The following is a 17162-nucleotide window of genomic DNA, read 5'->3' on the forward strand; positions in this document are numbered from 1 at the left end:
TTCTTACGGGCGAGCTCCCTCGGGCCCGGCCTTCGCACCGGCTCCATCGTAACCTCTTCCCGGCGGACCCTGGTTCCCGCCGCGGCCGCTCGCTGCTGCCCCGCGGGGCCCTTTAAACCCCGCTCTACTTCCCGCTGGGCCAGGGCGCTGGCCTCCTTCCCCTCCGACTGTCCAATTAAACATGACAGCAGCCAGCAAGCACAATCGCCACCCCGTGCGGATGAATTAAAGTGACACCTATTTTTGGTCAGTGCTGCGGAATTTCTATCGTCTGTGTGCCGTGATGTCCGCCCGCGGGCCCGTGAGGGCCGGACCGCCCCCCGCCACGCTGGGCGCTGTGGCCGTTTTCAGCGCTTCGCCGCCACCCCCAGTGCCAGGACTTCATGTCTGAATGGCCATCTGTAGATACTGAGGAGTATTTCCTGCACAGGAACTCCGGCAAGGGCCAGGCCGAGGCCACGGCTCCGCCAGCTTAGGGGGGAAACCTCCTTCCACCTGCCACGCCGGCGCCGGGGTGTGCGCTCCCGGCCCGAGGGGGACGCGGGAGCAGAGGTTAAACCACCGGCTCAAGGTCACACTCAATCCCCGCCGCGCGAGCTCGTCAGGCGGCGGCAGGGGCAGAATTTGCGGTTTAGGAGATTTGTGTGTGCGTGTGTGCGCGTGTGTGTGTGCGTGTGTGTGTGTGCGTGTGTGTGTGTGTGTGTGTGTGTGTGTGAGAGAGAGAGAGAGAGAGAGAGAGAGAGAGAGAGAGAGAGAGAGATTGAGAGATTCTGTGGGGGAGGGGCCGGCGCAGGAAAGGGAACCGGTGTCGCAGCAGAGGAGAGGCCTCCGTCACATCGGAACGGCGCGGCGACGCCGTCGGGCTCGGGACCCCGGCCCCGCGCTGTGCGGGGCGCCCGGGCGGCGGCAGGAGGGACGGGCGGGGGGGCAGCGCCCGCGCCCTGGCGGTTGCCACGGGCTTGGCCGGTGCGCGGGCCCAGTTGCTAGGTCGTCCATCTTGAGGCGGCTGGCGGGGCGCCCCGGAAGGGGTTGCGGAGCAGGGCATTCACTTCCGGCCTGGGGCCTGCGGCGGCGGTGGTAGCTGCGGCGGCGGCAGCGGCGGGTCGGTGGAGAAAATGGCGCTGGCGCGGCTGCTCGGGCCTGTCCCCGCGGCGCTGCGCAGGGCTTGAGGCTCGCGGCCTCGCTCGCCCGCCCCACTCGCTCGTGCACTTTACACATGAGGTGAGCGGCGCTCGGCCTCCTCCGGCGGGCGAGCCGCGGGCGCTGCCGCAGGGCCCGCGACCGTAGGTGGCGGGGGGCCGAGCGCCCGAGCTGCGGGCCTGGGTGGGGGCGCGGGCTGCTCCGCTGCGGGCGCGGGCGGGAGCGGGGCCGCGGGCCGGCGGGGGTCGCCGGCCGCCCCTGGGCGCCGAGGGCTGCAGCCCCGCAGCCGCCAGGCCCGCCCCTCCCCCACCGGCCGCGCCGCCGCCTCTGCGGCAGCGGCTCCGCTTCAGGCGCGTCCCTCTTTTCCTCTTTCTTTCTTTCCAGAGAATTGGAAGCTAAAGCGACCAAAGACGTAGAGAGGAATCTTAGCAGGTAAGACGGGCGCGCCGGCCGCCTCCCGCCCCTGCAGTCGTGAGCTCCCACTTTGCGCCTTTTTTGGGTCCGCAAGTTCCCTGTGTCATTTTCTTCGCACGCAGGGAGCACACTCGGGGGAGAGGCCGCCGCGTCCTGGATGCGGGCTCGCGGGGAGCTGCGTAATTACGCGTGTTTGCCTTTATTTGGGGAACCAGCGAGGAGCAATTCTTGTAAACTTAGTTAAAGCATTCTCGCCCTTTTAGAATTTAATTAGGGGACTTGTGCATTAATTACTGTTGTAAGTGGTTGCAGGCATTGTGTGACTCATGATTGAGGCAGCCCTTAGGGCGTGCTGTCAAACTGTTTTGGCTTCCCCGTTATTACTTGGTAACTCAAATTGTTGCCTTTATAAAAAGATACTAAGTGTTCGCATTTTTTTTTTTCTCAACACTGTAGTCAGGAGGGTTCTGTTGCACTGGGAACGGTTTTGCCCTTGAACTTCACTAAGCAGAAACTGCGTTTTGTTTTCTTTCGAAACTACGATTCGTGTCTACGCTCTTTTATAGGCTGGTAAAATAATCTAAAATATGTTCCCAATACGTGGTTATCATTCTTACTGGGCTTGAGTGCTTTTGCACTGGTAACTGAAATCATCACCACAGAGGGGGTGTTTTCGTTTTTTTACTGATGCCTTTATGTCATCAAGTTTATGGAATTGTTTACTTTTATTGAGCTGTAATTGCTTAAGCGTCAAAGCAATCAATGCACCATGCTTAACTCTTTTTCAGTGTTCTGTCTTACAGTCTTTTCCTTTCCTATTCTCTGCTTTCTTTTGCATCACTTGGGACATTCAGAGAAACTTCCAGATTAACCTAATAAGTGAACAGCTTTGTTTCACTTGAACAGAATAAAATAAAATTTCTCCTGTCTCAGGTCTTCGTGTGGTTTTTGCTTGAGGATTGTAATGTTTAGGTTTATGTTGAGGTTAACACACAACGCCAATTGCCTGACTGTTTTTTGCCATATAGAATCATTTCAAATTGCTGGTCTTTTGAGTTTTTGAGATATGAATCTGTTAAAGTGATCTTTAAAGATTCTGTTCAGTTGGTGAAGGGTAGGCATCATTGACTACCAAGGAAGAGATTTTCTGTTACTTAAAATAATGATGGAACCATTTAAAGGAAATTAAGCCTGACATCACTGACTTAACTGTTTGTTGGACATTTAAATAAGTTTTGTTGTCAAAAGCTATTAGGGAAATGTTAAAGATACAAAACAGGTGGAGTTTTTAAGGTGTAATTTCAGCAGCAGGAAGGAGCTTGGAGTTTGGGTCTATTTCTCCCTCCATTTTTGCTTTGTCAGGTAACTATCAGTATAATTCCTGTAGAGGTTTTCTGGGACTTAATTAAAAAGTGGTCTCTACCACAGATACAGTTTTCATATGTGATTACAGTCAGTTAGATAGAACTTGGATTCTCTGTATCAGTTAAGTATCAGAGTTTGAATCCTAACTCTACCACTTACAACATGACCTTGACTCTTGGCAATTCACTTAGCCTCTCTGTGCCTAATGTATAAAACGACAGGCTTGGGCCAGACAGTTGCTAAGGTCTGTAGGCCCTTGGGTTATATAAAAAGGAGTCCAGTGTTGTCCCTGGCCATGGAAAGCTTGTACAGTCGACTAGGAAGACTACAGTAAGTCCATGAATAATTAATACAGGGGAGATGATGGTCGGGGTCCAGAGAAGACACCTTCTCATATGAATGAGCATCTTCAGTTGGTCAGAAGAGACAAAAAGGAAAATCGGAAGGAGGTTACAGGATAGTGTGTCCTGAGGACCATGAGAGGGGCACATTTCCTAGGGGGGAAAGTGTTCTGTGGAGGGAGAGATGTGAGGAGGAGGGCAAATGGTTCCTTTCACCTTTAGCTCTTGCTTCCTTTTTCCCAAATAGAGAGCATTTATGTATCTTTACCTATTGGTGCCCTCCCCAGGAAGAACGGGCATTGTTCACTTAGTAAACATTCTTGAGCATCTTCTATGTTCCAAATGCAAGCCAAGACCCTAGGGAGGAGAGGAATGAAAGTAGCTAAGTTTATTGAATGCTTATATCTGCCTGGTATACTTTCCCAAGGGCTTTAAATGGACTCATCTGATTCTTGGAACATTCTGTGAGGTAGGTGCTCTCATTATCCCTGTTTTATAGATGAAGACTTAGAGGCACAAGAAGGTTAAGTAACTTTCAGGAGATCATGCTACTGGAAATTGGAGGAGCTATCTGGCTTCAGACTATATTCTCTGATTAGAAACATGCTTTTTCATCTTGAAATATTTGAATATCTGGGGAGGCAGAAACCACAAATACATGCAATTCTTCTAGATCGAAGTTTCTCAACCTGGGCACTGTTGATGTTTTGGATCAGATCATTTATTATTGTAATGTCTGCCCTATGCATTGTAGACTGTTCAGTATCTGCCAGTAACACTCTCCATGCAATTGTGACTGTCAGAAATGTCTTCATATACTGCCAGAATCCCCCTTGGGGGCGGAGCGGGGGGGGGGGGGGGTCGGGGGTGCAAATTGTCCCAGTTGGAAACCACTGTTCTGGAGCTTTGTATTTTTTTCTGAAGATAACCATGTTGATGTTAAATCTTTAAATGTTAAATTAATTTAAACATCTTTTAATACCATGGGAGTGTAAATCCCATTGTGTGGACCCCTGGCTTCTAGTATCTGAAATGTCAAATTCATATTGCCAGAAATTCTCCTTTTCCTCTGCTAAGTTACAAGTTCTCAGGACCCTGTGCCAGGGAAGCAGGTCAGTAAAATTGGCACAAGAGATAATTTTCGTTTGCCACCCTAGGTAAGCTGTCTTTCTCCACTGTTGGCCAGTAAAATTGTCTCTTTATGTTAGTATCATGGACACTGAAAAGGGAACTGATCACCATTGGAACTGAGCTTTAAATAATGGAATCGATTTTGAAAAGCAGAGAAAAGGGCTGTGTAAGAACAGCAGGGGTAAAGGCACACGATCCAGAAAGTACAGGGAATTTTGAAATGGCAGTGAGTAGTTCAATTGGCATAAAAAGGTGGGGCAGATGAAGAGATTCTTGAATATCAGATTGAGGAGCTATTATATGTTTCAAAGTAGTAAGATGATAGAATGATAACTAGTGATCTAGGCAAAAGGTGATGCAGACCTGAACTGAAGTGGTGATAGAAAAGGCGAGATAGAAAACGTCCCTGAGGAAGTGGAACCAGGGACGAGTTGTGAGAGGAGTCTAAGTGGCCCTTCATCCTGGGTGAATGGGAGATTCACCCAGCCTCCGAACAGAGTAGAGGTCAGAACAGAAATAGCAGTTAGGGGCAGGAAGATAAGTTATATTTTCTAGTTGTAAAAAAGTCTAAGTCAACTGATTTAATTAAAAAATATTTTGGTGGCCAAAACCATGGAATTACTGCGTATTTAGAGCTGGACCATGACATTAAGTAGAGACCAGTCAGCATTCTGATCCCTTCATTTTACACAAGAGAAAGCTGTGGTTGAGACAGAGCCAATAACTTAGTCAAGGTTATATTCCCTTAACAAGTGACAGGCCTTTTGACTCCCACTGTCCCTACAGCTGTGCAGTGTTCTGTTCTACATTACACAGTAGAGAAAAAGATAGCTTTGGTTTCTGCTTTCTAAACATTTTAGAACAATTTTTCTCTATATTTTGGGCCCGTTCTAGCAAGGAATTTATCATAACGTAGGGCATATTGTCTAAAGCACCAGTGACATGCTTCATGTTACGCTGTTTGTTTTTCTAAACCAACATTAAATACCATCATGTAAGAGAAGTTGTTAACAACACTGTAGTACTGCATGATGTAGCATCTAAACAGACATTTGTATCTGAGGTGCTTTTGCCTGCCTGGGACAAATGCTGAATGAGAAAAGATGAGGAACAACAGGCATAAACCAGGGCATTCAGTGTCCCTTAGGGAGCGTGGACCCTGCTCCTGCAATTCATCAACCTCTGTCTGGAAAAACAGTCATTTGATTTGGTTCAGCTTTTCTGTTGCTTTCTTGTGAAACAGTTTGTAGGCCAGCAGATTTATATTGATAGGTTTCTTTCTAGCTTACTCCAGCAGCTATATGGTAAGTCATTTGATAGAATAAATGAATCATAAACGAAGCTTATCTTTAAAATGTGTAACAACCTTTTGGAAATTTAAATATAAATGTCATGAAAAAATCCGAGTGCTGTTCTGTAATCTCTTGTGAATTTTGGCATCTGACGTCAGTCTGCAAGTATGAGTTAAAGTCTTTTACAGTTGTGTTTTATGACAACCTCAGAAGTCTCGCCCATGATTGCAAAGACTAACGTTAGGTATGTGCTGTATGCATTCTGCTCAGACTGACTTATGATACACTTCTCACTCAAAATCGAAAAAATGTCCTCCCATTTGCAATTTAAAAAAATTTAACCCTAAGCAAAGAATCAAGAATGGTACGATGAACACCTGTACTGTACCTCTCTCTAGGTTTACCAAGTATAACTATTTGCCAAATTAGTTTTTTGTGCCATGTCATCACTAAACAACTTTCATGTCCCAGAAACAAGGGCATTCTAGGTAAAAACAAAAAATTATCACCACGCACAAGGAAGTTAACTTTGTTACTGTCTATTGGGTCCACATTCAGATGTTCTCTGTTGTTCCAACAACGTGTTTTTAAGTATGTTAAATATGAATTTAAGCCTCAATGCCTTAATCCGGGGCTGCATGTAGTTGCCTTGTCTGTAATTCCTTGCATCAGGAGCAGTTCCTTGTCCTTTTCTTCCCCTTTCGTGACTGACATTTTGGAATATCCAGACTAGTCATGTTTGCGGCTTCGGTTGGGGTTTACCTGGTGGTTTCTGTGTGAGTAGATTCAGCGAGACCTTTTGTGCAGGGCTGTCACATACGTGATGTGTGTGTTCTCAGTGTCTCGCCTGCCACCCTCCCATACACACCATTTTAAAGTAAATTAACACAGTTTACCCAGTATGCTCTATGTTTACCTTATACTAACTCAGTTTCTTTTATTTTACAATGTGCCAGACAATTCCTTTACTAGTAAACTGTCATCTAATTTAAATTGCTGAAATTACAATAATTACAGGTCTTTGATCAGTTGTAATGATTGAGGCCTTGTTGAAGGGTTATTCTGAAGGGAGCTCCCTTTTGGACATCAGAGTTGCCTGTTTTCAGCTTTCACCGGTGACAAACTTACAACCCTGGTAAGAGAACGGAACATAGGGCCTGGACTTGTGATATGCATTCTTGAAAAGAATGCCCTATTGAAGTTAGGGTGGCATTGTGCCACCAGAACAGGGGTTCTCGTCCTGAATTCCAGAGAGACCAGATGGCAAAGGGTCATGGAGATTTTAAGATTCAAAAGAGAAAGTAACATTCCACTAAGGCAGTGGTCGGCAAACTCATTCATCAACAGAGCCAAATATCAACAGTACAACGATTGAAATTTCTATAGAGGGCCAAATTTTTTAAACTTAAACTTCTTCTAACGCCAATTCTTCAAAATAGACTCGCCCAGGCCGTGGTATTTTGTGGAAGAGCCACACTCAAGGGGCCAAAGAGCCGCATGTGGCTCGCTAGCCGCAGTTTTCGGACCACGCCACTAAGGCATAGTTTTTATTTTCAAAACAAGCAAACATAAAACTAATATAGTTTAGGTTTCTTATTAAGGTAGTCTTATTTTTAAGTGATTTACATACTCTGTGAGTTGGCTATGAAGCAGAATCCTAGCATTTCTACTCTTGTAACTAGAGAAAAGCATTTTGAATTTTCAGCAGTACTATAGTATGTTATATGACGATGACTCAGCTGACTTCCCAGCTCTAATGGAATGCTCAAAACAGATTGAAACCTGGTTTCGGAATTTGTACTTTGAACCTTTGAGATATTTTCTGCAAACAGTGATTGATTGGATTTGTATCATAAACAAGGTTAAATCAAGTCACTTATTTGCTGTTCTTACTAGTGGTTTTAAGTTAGCTAACATTTATTAAGCAGCTTGCTGCAGTGATACTGAATACATTTATAATTTTGACATCTGTGTTTTGTTGACTTTGGGCCCTTCTTTTATTCTTTTGAAATTCCCCCTAAAAAATAGTGCTGGTGGTGCTTAAATATGCACTGATTTTAAATGTATTTTTAAGTGTTATTCACTCTTTGATAATTGGCCATACACAGGGTGTTAGAGAAGTTGGTTTACTAATATTCTGCTTGTGATTCCCTAGGTGTAATGTAAGGCATATAAGCGAGACTCTTAACATGTCAGATAGAAAGGGACATAAAGTGCATTCTCCACTCTGCTGCAGGTTAGTCATCCTCAAGCGACAGTTCTAAGCCTGCTACTATTTCTTAGAAAGCTTTGCTTGCTCTCCTAGTGACTCGAATTTAAGTCCAAACTCTAGTCTGTGCTCAGCTATCTGTTTAGCTTTATGCCCTGTACCTCTTGTTCTATCCTCAACTCCTTTTTCTCTGAATGTTCCCTTCAGTTTCTCTCTTTTTTAATAACAGCTTCATTGAGATAAAAATTAACCCTTTTAAATTATACACTTCAGTGGTTTTTAGTATATTCAGAATTATCACATCTCCCTAATTTCAGAACATTTTAATCATCCCTCCTCCGACCCTGGAACAAAAAAAACCCTGTGCCCATTAGCATTCACTGCCCATTCACCCCTACCCCCAACCCCTGGCAACCACAAATTTATACTCTGTGTCTATGGATTTACCTACTGGGCATTTCATGTAAATGGAATCATACAATATGTGGCTTTTTATATCTTGCTTGTTTCACTTACCATGCTTTCAGAGTTCATCCATATTGTAGTGTGTTGTCAGTACTTCATCTCTTTATGGGCAAAAGATATTTCATTGAATAGCTGTAATACATTTTATTTATCCATTCATTCATCAGTTGATGGACATTAGGGTTGATTGCATTTTTGGCCTATCTACACTAATAAAAGAGAAAGATGCAAATTGACCGTACCTTCGTGATGCACACCAGCCAATCAGGAGTGAGTATGCAAATTAACTCAACAAAGATGACAGGTTAATTTGCATACGCAGGCACCGAGTGGCCGGGGGCAGGGTGGGACGCTTGCGTCGTCAGGCATTCCACACCGCACCAGCCGCTCTGGGCCTCTGGGCAGCGTGGGAAGGCGGAAAGGCAGCTCCGGGCCCAGATCAAAGGCGGTGCCGGCAGCCAGGGGAAGGAAGGCCCATTCTTGCACGAATCTTCGTGCATCAGGCTTCTAGTTATAAATAATGGTGCTAAGAGCATTTGTGTGTGTTTGTGTGGACATATGTTTTCAGCATGTGGTAATTCTGTGTTTAACTTATTATTCTTTAAAATATATCTTTATTGATTTCAGAGAGGAAGGGATAGGGAGAGAGAGAGATGGAAACATTAATGATGAGAGAGAATCATTAATTGGCTGCCTCCCACATGCCCCCTACTGGGGATCAAGCCTGCAACCCAGGCATGTGCCCTTGACCCGAATCGAACTCGGGACCCTTGAGTCCGGAGCCAAACCAGTTAGGGCTGTGTTTAACTTTTTGAGGAATTGTCAGACTCTTTCCAAAGCAGATGCACCATTGTACATTCCCACCAGCCATGTATGACTATTCCATTCTCCACTTTCTCACCAACACTTGTTATTGTTCCTTTTTATTGTAGTCATTTTAGTGGATTTGAAGTGGCATCTCATTGTGATTTTTGATTTGCATTTCTCTAATGACTAATGATGATCATCTTTTTATGTGCTTATTAGCCACTGTGTATCTGGTTTGGAGAAATGGCTATTCAAATGTGCCCATTTTTAAGTTTGGTTATATTTTTACTGAATTGTAAGAATTTATCTATTCTAAATACAAATCCTTTTTTAGAAAAGTGTTTTGTAAATATTTTCTCCCATTATGTGGGTTGCCTTTTCACTTTTTCTTGATGTCCCTTGAAGCACAAAAGTTGGTACATCTAGTTTACCATCTTAACCATTTTTTGAGTGCACATTTCAGTGGTATCAAGCACATTCACAATGTTGTGCAACTATCACCGTCATACATCTCCACAGTCTTTCATCTTGCAAAATTCTCCCCTCCCCTCAACCCTTGGCAACCATTATTCTACTTTCTGTCTCTATAAATTTGTTCCACATACCGCATATAAGTGGAATCACAATGTTTGTCCTTTTGGGACTGGCTTATTTCACTTAGCATAATATCCTCAAGGCTCATCCACATTGTAGCACATCAGACAGTTGATTTGTGTGTGTTGATCCTGTATTCTGTATCTGTGCTGAACTCCTTTATTGTTTCCAATAGAGTGTGTGTGTTCCTTAGAACTTTTTATATATACTAGAGGCCAAGTCCCCTCAGCCCAGCCTGCACCCTCTTGCAGTCCGGGAGCCTGCAGGGGATGTCTGACTGACAGCTTCGGCCCACTCCCCCTGGGGCAGTCGGACATCGTTAGTACTGCCGCCACCGCTGCTGCGCTCACCAGCCGTGAGCCTGGCTCAGGGCTTCTGGCTGAGCTGCACTCCCCCTGTGGGAGCACACTGACCACCAGGGAGCAGCTCCTGCATTGAGCCTCTGCCCCCTGGTGGTCAGTGCACGTCATAGCGACCGGTTGTTCTGCCATTTGGTTAATTTGCATAGTAGCCTTTTATTATATAGGATGGTGATGTCATTTGTGAATAGAGATAGTTTTCTAACTTCCTTTCTGATCTTGGTGCCCTTTTTTTTGTTTTCCTTGCCCAATTTTCTGACTAGAAGCTACATATAGTACAGTGTTGAATGCAAGTGGCAAAAGCAGACATCTTTGTCTTATTTCTAATTGAGAGGAGAAGCACTTGGTCTTAAAAATAAATGTGATGTGAGCTGTGAGCTTTGGGTACGTGCCCTTTGTTAAAGTTTCCCTCTAGCCCTGGCCGGGTAGATCAGTTGGTTGGAGCGTCCTTCCGTACACCAAAAGGTTGTGGGTTCGATCCCGATGTTTCTCTCACAGATTTCTCTTTCTCCCCCACTCCGTCCTCTCTTCCCTCTCCCCAGTTCCCCTCTCCTTTCCCCCTCTTCCCCCTCTTCTCCTTTGCCCCTCTCCCTCTTTTTCTCTAAAATCAATAAACATATCCTCGGATGAGGATAAAAAGAAAAGTTTTCTTCTATTCCTGCTTTGAGTGTTTTTGTTTTTATTTATTTATTTTTTAATTTCTTTATTGATTAAGGTGTCACATATTTGTCTTCATCCCCCCATTCCCATCCCACACCCCTCCCCACGGATGCCCCAACCCCCTGTTGAACTTAACCATTGGATAGGCTCATATGCATGCACACAAGTCCTTTGGTTGATCTCTCCCCCCTCCCCCCACCCTCCCTATCCTCCCTCTGAGGCCCGATAGTCCGATCGATGCCTCCTTGTTTCTGGTTCTGTTCTTGTTCCTCAGTCTATGTTGTTCATCATTTCCCCTAGATGAGCGAGATCATGTGTCACTAGATATCTAATCTAATAATAGACAAATATGCAAATTGACCGTACCTTCGCTACACCCAAACCACGCCCACCAGCCAAGCCACGCCCACCAATCAATCAGGACGAGTATGCAAATTACCCAACAAAGATGGCGGCTAATTTGCATATCAAGATAGCGTCGAAACGGGGGGAGGGGAGGAGAAGGGAGGAGCGAAGTCAGGGCTGGGGGTGAACGGAAAAGCAGGCGGGCTGGAGGAGAAGGCAGGGCGGGCGACAAGGGCAGGGCGGAGGCGGGGCCGGGGGCGAACGGAAACGTGGGCGGGCTGAAGGAGAAGGCGGGGCAGGCGACAATGGCGGAGCGGAGGCGGGGCCGGGGGCGAAGGGAAACGCAGGGGGCTGGAGGAGAAGGTGAGGCGGAGGACAAGGGAGGAACGGAGGCGGGGTAGAGTGCAGCAGGAAATCCTTTTGCAGGATTTTTCCTGCAACGGGAAAGCTAGTATACTTATAAGAACTGAATGTGAGACGAGCAATAATAGTTATGCTGACAGGCAAATGAATCAGTCTGTAGTGAGTTTCTTTCTGGACCAACAGTTCTTTTGAGACCCAATTTCAATGTCCACCAGTTCCTTATGTGTACATGTCAGCACTGACCCCTCAGCTCTGGATGGTGGACAAATGGTGGTAACGGAGGTCTGACTCCCTCTGGTTTGGTCTCGGCCGGACCCAGGGGCATGGCTTCACCCGGACTCAGGGGCACGTGGCCTCACCCAGACCCAGGGGGCGCGTGGCCTCACTCGGGCCCGGGACCCAGCCTCACCCGGATCCAGGGACACACGGCCTCACCCGGACCCAGGATCCGGCTTCACCCATACCCAGGGGCGCAAGGCCTCACCCGGACCCAGGGGCACATGGCCTCACCCGGGCCCAGGGACCCAGCCTCATCCGGGTCCAGTGGCGCATGGCCTCACCCGGACCCAGGGGCGCGTGGCCTCACCCGGGCCCAGGGACCCGGCCTCACCCGGGTCCAGGGACGCAAGGCCTCACCTGGACCCAGGGGCGCGTGGCCTCACCCGGGCCCAGGGACCCAGCCTCACCCGGGTCCAGGGGCGCATGGCCTCACCCGGACCCAGGGGCGCGTGGCCTCTCCCAGACCCAGGGGCGCGTGGCCTCACCCGGATCCAGGGACACATGGCCTCACCCGGACCCGGGGGCGCGTGGCCTCTCCCAGACCCAGGGGTGCGTGGCCTCACCCGGACCTAGGTGCGCGAGGCCTCACCCGGATCCAGGGACACATGGCCTCACCTGGACCCGGGGGCGCGTGGCCTCTCCCAGACCCAGGGGCACGTGGGAGTGTTTTTATCTTGTCATGAAAGGGTGTTGGATTTTGTCTCTCTTGTCTGTTGAGATCATCATGTACTGTTTTCCTTCATTCTATTAATATGTTGTACCAGTATTACATTGGGTGATTTTCATGTTATACCAACCTTGCATTTCTGGGGTAAATCCCACTTGGGCATGGTATAGCGTCCTCTATATGTTGCTAGATTTGATTTATTAGATTTCATTAAGGATCTTTGTGTTCGTATGCACAAGGTTATTGATTTGTAGTTGTGATCTTTGTCTTATTATGGTACTTGGTATCTGGTTTGGAATCTGGAATCTGGGGTCTTGAGCTATTGGGTTTGGTGTCTACCACATTCTGCTATAATAATTTTATATATTGAGTTCCATTTTTTTTCTCTAAAAATTTTCAGCTTTTTAAACAAGTAAAATCAATTCCATTTTCTCCTCCTCCCACCCCCTGCAGTTAGTGCACTGCTCTTGTGTGGCATGTTTTTGTTTTTGTTTTTAGTTGAGAAATATTTGACGTCTAACTTATTATAAGTTTAAGGTGTACAACGTGGTGATGTGATATATTTAAGTAGTCCAATATAATTGCCACCAAGTCATTAGCTAACACCTCTAGCATGTCACATAGTTTTTGTGTGGCGAGAACATTGAAGATCTAGTCTTTTTGCAACTTTGAAATATATACTCTAGTACTGTCTGTAATCACTATTCTGTGCATTAGATCTCCAGAACTTATTCCTCTTCTGGTTGTAAGTTGTAAGTCAGTTCCCTCACCTCCTGGTAACCACCTGTTTCTATAAGTTCATCTTTTATATATTTCACATATAAGTGATATCATACAGTATTTGTCTTTCTCTGTCTGGCTTACTTAGCATAATGCTCTTAAGGTCCATCCATTTTACCACATATGACAGAATTTCCTTTGTTCTCATGATAAAATAGTATTACATTGTGTGTGTGTGTGTGTGTGTGTGTGTGTATTACATCTTCTTCATCCATTGACACACACTTAGGTTATTTCCATATGTTGGCAATCGAATAATGCAGCAATAAACATGGGAGTGCAGATATCTTTTTTGTTGTTGTTGTTGTTTTTGTTAATTCTCACCCGAGGATATTTTCTCCCCACTGATTTTTAGAGAGGAAGGGAGGGAGAAGGAGAGAGAGAGAAACATCCTTGTGAGAGAGCCACATTGATTGGTGCCTCCTGCATGCCCCTGGTTGGCTGGGGATGGAACCTGCAAAACTATGTGCCCTTCACTGGGAACCCGAGACCCTTTGGTGCAGGGGAGTAGGGGTGGGGTGTGGGGGAGTGGAGCTCTAACTATTGAGCCATACAGGCCAGGGCTGCAGGTATCTTTTTGATATTCTGTTTTCATTTCTTTTGGATATATATCCAGTAGTGGGTTTGCTGGGTCATTGGTAGTTGTCTCTTAAAATGTTTGAGGACTGTTCATATTGTTTTCCATAGTAGATGAGCCAATTCACATTCCCACCGACCGTGCACAAGGGTTCCCTTTTCCCATGGCCTCTTGAGCACTTCTGACCTTGTCTTCTTGATGATAGCTGCTTTAAGAAGTGGCAGCTCTATTTTCTACTCTATGTTCTCCCTTCTTTGGTAGCAGCCTTAGCCTGGTGTACTGTTTTGTATTTGGTATCTTGTAGTTATTAACATTTAGTGTACGCTTATTATTTGCATCTGTTAAGCACTTGGTCTGCATTACCTAATTTAATCTTTACAACAACCCTTTGAGGGAGATACAGTTTGAAACCGCTCATAAATGAGGAGATGATGACTTTAGAGAAAATAAACAATTCACTTACAGCAGGCAGTGGAGTTGCGAGTTAAGCCCACTTCTCTTTGTCATTGGAGTCAGAGCTGTGAACAGGGAAATGCCTGTTTTTCAATAGTGCATTGGACTTATACTGGTCCTTAAAGAAGTAGAATGTGGGTGGAAGTAAGAGTGAAGAGTGTATGTCAGTGGTGGTGATGGGGCTAGCGAGTTAGTAAAAGCAAAGAAGCAGGAATTGACATTTATTGGAGTGCCCAGTGCTGGGGAGCACAATGCAAGTAGAACTGGTTTTTGTTCCCAGAGCTGCAATTAGTCTTATTTGGAAGAGTGAGATTAACATCTGAAATAATTAGAAAATGAGCATTGTTTAATTAGAGGTCAAGGGTGAGGTTTGTATGAGTTGGAGAGTAACTAGTAATTAAGATAAACCTCAAAAGAGGAATAGAATCGAGGAGGGTAATTTAGAAATCCGGATTTTGGGTCAGCCTTAACACTGCCTTGTACCATACAACTCACTTAGCCTTTCTGATTCTTAGTTTCTTTAAATGTCAAATGGGAATAACATCAGTACTGTGTTTCAGAGTTGTGGGTTCAAAATGGATAATATCTAATATATCTTTTGTAAACTATAGAATACTTCTGTTATTATGGGGGTAATTTCTAATCTCACCAATTGTCCCCAACCTGAGCTTTTTATTTTAAAACTAGAGGCCCAGCGTGTGATTGAAATCATGCGAGGAGGCGCCCCGCGGGGGGGCCGGAACCCGCGCCTGACCCACGTAGCACCGGCCGCTGCATTGTGTCCGCTGGGGTGGGGGCAGGCGCTCCTGTGTGTTGTGACTCCGCTCCGGCCCAGCCCCAGCCCCAGCCTCTCCGTGTGTTGTGTCTCCATTCTGGCCCGCCCCCAGCCCCAGTCTCTGCGGCACGCAGTCCCCTCCCGCCCATCTGCGTATGCAGCTCCTCCTGAGTGGTCGTGATACCTGGCTAATTAGCATATTCTCTGTTTAGTCCTAGAGAAATTTTGTAAGAATAGAGCAAAGAATTCCTGAATATCCTTCACCTCTATTCCTCAACTATTAACAACCACATCTGCTTTTTCATTCTCTCATTAGATTTTTTTAAATTGATTTTTAGAGAGGGAAAGGGAGAAGGATAGAGACACAGAAAACATCAATCCATCAGTTGCCCCCTGCATTGAGCCAAAACTGAGTAACACTGGCCAGGCTATTCTTGTACATTTTGCCAATTAAAATTTGTAAATAAAAGTGGTATATCATTATAGCTTTAATTTGCCTAGATTAGAAAGAAAACCTAGCAAGTTAACTTAAAAATTGAATTAGGTTTATACTAGCAAACACAAGTTCGGTTCAATAGTAGAAAATCTATTGAAACAATCTTATATAATAAAAGCCTAATATGCTAAGTGTCCAGTCATCTGTTCAACCAATCAAAGCATAATATGCTAATGATATGCTAAGGACACTCAACCACTCTCTATGATGTGCACTGACCACCAGGGGCAGACAGTCGACTGGTTGATCAGTCGCTATGAGGTGCACTGACCACCAGGGGGCAGATGCTCCGACCGGTAGGTTAGCTTGCTCCTGGGGTCTGGCTGATCCCGACTGAGCAAGATGGGCCGGACCCACACTGGAGCCCTCTTGTGGTCCCTCCCCGGCTGGCCAACCTCCTGCGTCCTTCCCCAGCCCCGCTCTTGCACTGGTGGGGTCCCTCAGCCTGGCCTGCACCCTCTCACAATCCGGGACCCCTCCGGGGATGTTGGAGAGCCGGTTTCGGCCCGATCCCGCAGGCCAGGCTGAGGAATCCCACTGGTGCACGAAGTCGTGCACCAGGTCTTTAGTTAATTATATCAGCAATCAAAAGTCAAAAACCATATGACTGCTATGATTTATACAGTGAGATCTCCCTTCCTCTGGTTCCCAATCCATCTCTTTGCTTCTGCTCCCTCTGCCACAATCACTATGAGTACATATCCTTTCTTTTTACACAAATGGTAGCGTGCTGTGGACTCTGTCATGCACCTTGCATTTTTCCTGATGAGTTGTCTTTTTTAAGAAGGACATTTTTGCTCATTTCTGATAGCTTTCTAGATACCTTCTATTTCTCTCGTTTAAAAAATGAACTATTTGAATTCCTCAAATGTGGGACCTCACAGCTTAGCTATTCACTAGTTGTGGTCTAATTGTTTCTCCCACACCACTCCCCCACAAACATTCACAAAAATAAAAGTACTGGAATTGCTGTGTTAAAGACTACCAGTGCCTTCTCCTCTTGTCAAAGCCAGTGGCTGTTCAGTCTTTGTCTTTGATTCTTTTGCTGTTCTTGCCCCTGATCACACCCCACCATGCCTCTTGGAACTTGAATACTTTGTACGTTCGTTGTGTGTTCTTGTAAAGGTGGAAGGAAATAAGAAAAGGATTGTGGAGGTGCAGTCTGGAGAAGATCACTTAATGCATCTAAAGGAAATGGACTTATTCTCTGTGGCTCCTGAAAAGAGTGAATACTTTGCTTGGGAGGGGAAAGGAGAGACCATGGCATTTTTTTATATTTAATTTTTTATTGTTTATACTATTACAGATGCCCCTAATTCCCCCCCCCCCCCGCTTTGCCAAACTATCCCCCCACCCTCACCACACTGTCATCTTTGTCCATGGGGTATGCAAATACTTTAGCTAAACTATTCACCTTCCTTTATCCAGTCCCCAACCACCTCCCCTCTGACATTTGTCAGTCTGTTCCATGTATCCATGCTGGTTCTATCTTGTTCGTCAGTTTATTTTGTTCATTAGATTCCACATATTAATGGGATCATACGGGATTTGTCTTTCTCTGACTGGCTTATTTAGCTTAGCACAATACTCTCAAGGTCCCTCCATGCTGTCGCAAAAGGTAAGAAGAGCTGCTGCTTCTCTTTTACAACC

The 17162-nt window shown here is 45.9% G+C and overlaps 1 protein-coding gene across 4 annotated transcripts in view; it reads left to right on the forward strand.

The window, feature by feature from the left end:
- The first annotated feature begins 896 nt into the window (after nucleotides 1–896).
- TNRC6A (trinucleotide repeat containing adaptor 6A) overlaps nucleotides 897–17162 on the forward strand; it is a 99161-nt gene continuing 82895 nt past the window's right edge. For all 4 annotated transcript variants that reach the window (XM_054714444.1, XM_054714440.1, XM_054714442.1 and 1 more), the window contains exons 1-2: nucleotides 897–1221; nucleotides 1525–1572. In XM_054714444.1, coding sequence (XP_054570419.1) covers nucleotides 1217–1221; nucleotides 1525–1572 — 53 coding nt within the window. In that variant the 5' untranslated portion in view covers nucleotides 897–1216. The remainder of the gene's footprint in view (nucleotides 1222–1524; nucleotides 1573–17162) is intronic.

The sequence above is a fragment of the Eptesicus fuscus genome, chromosome 4 (genome assembly GCF_027574615.1).
Source record: "Eptesicus fuscus isolate TK198812 chromosome 4, DD_ASM_mEF_20220401, whole genome shotgun sequence".
Classification (NCBI taxonomy): domain Eukaryota; kingdom Metazoa; phylum Chordata; class Mammalia; order Chiroptera; family Vespertilionidae; genus Eptesicus; species Eptesicus fuscus.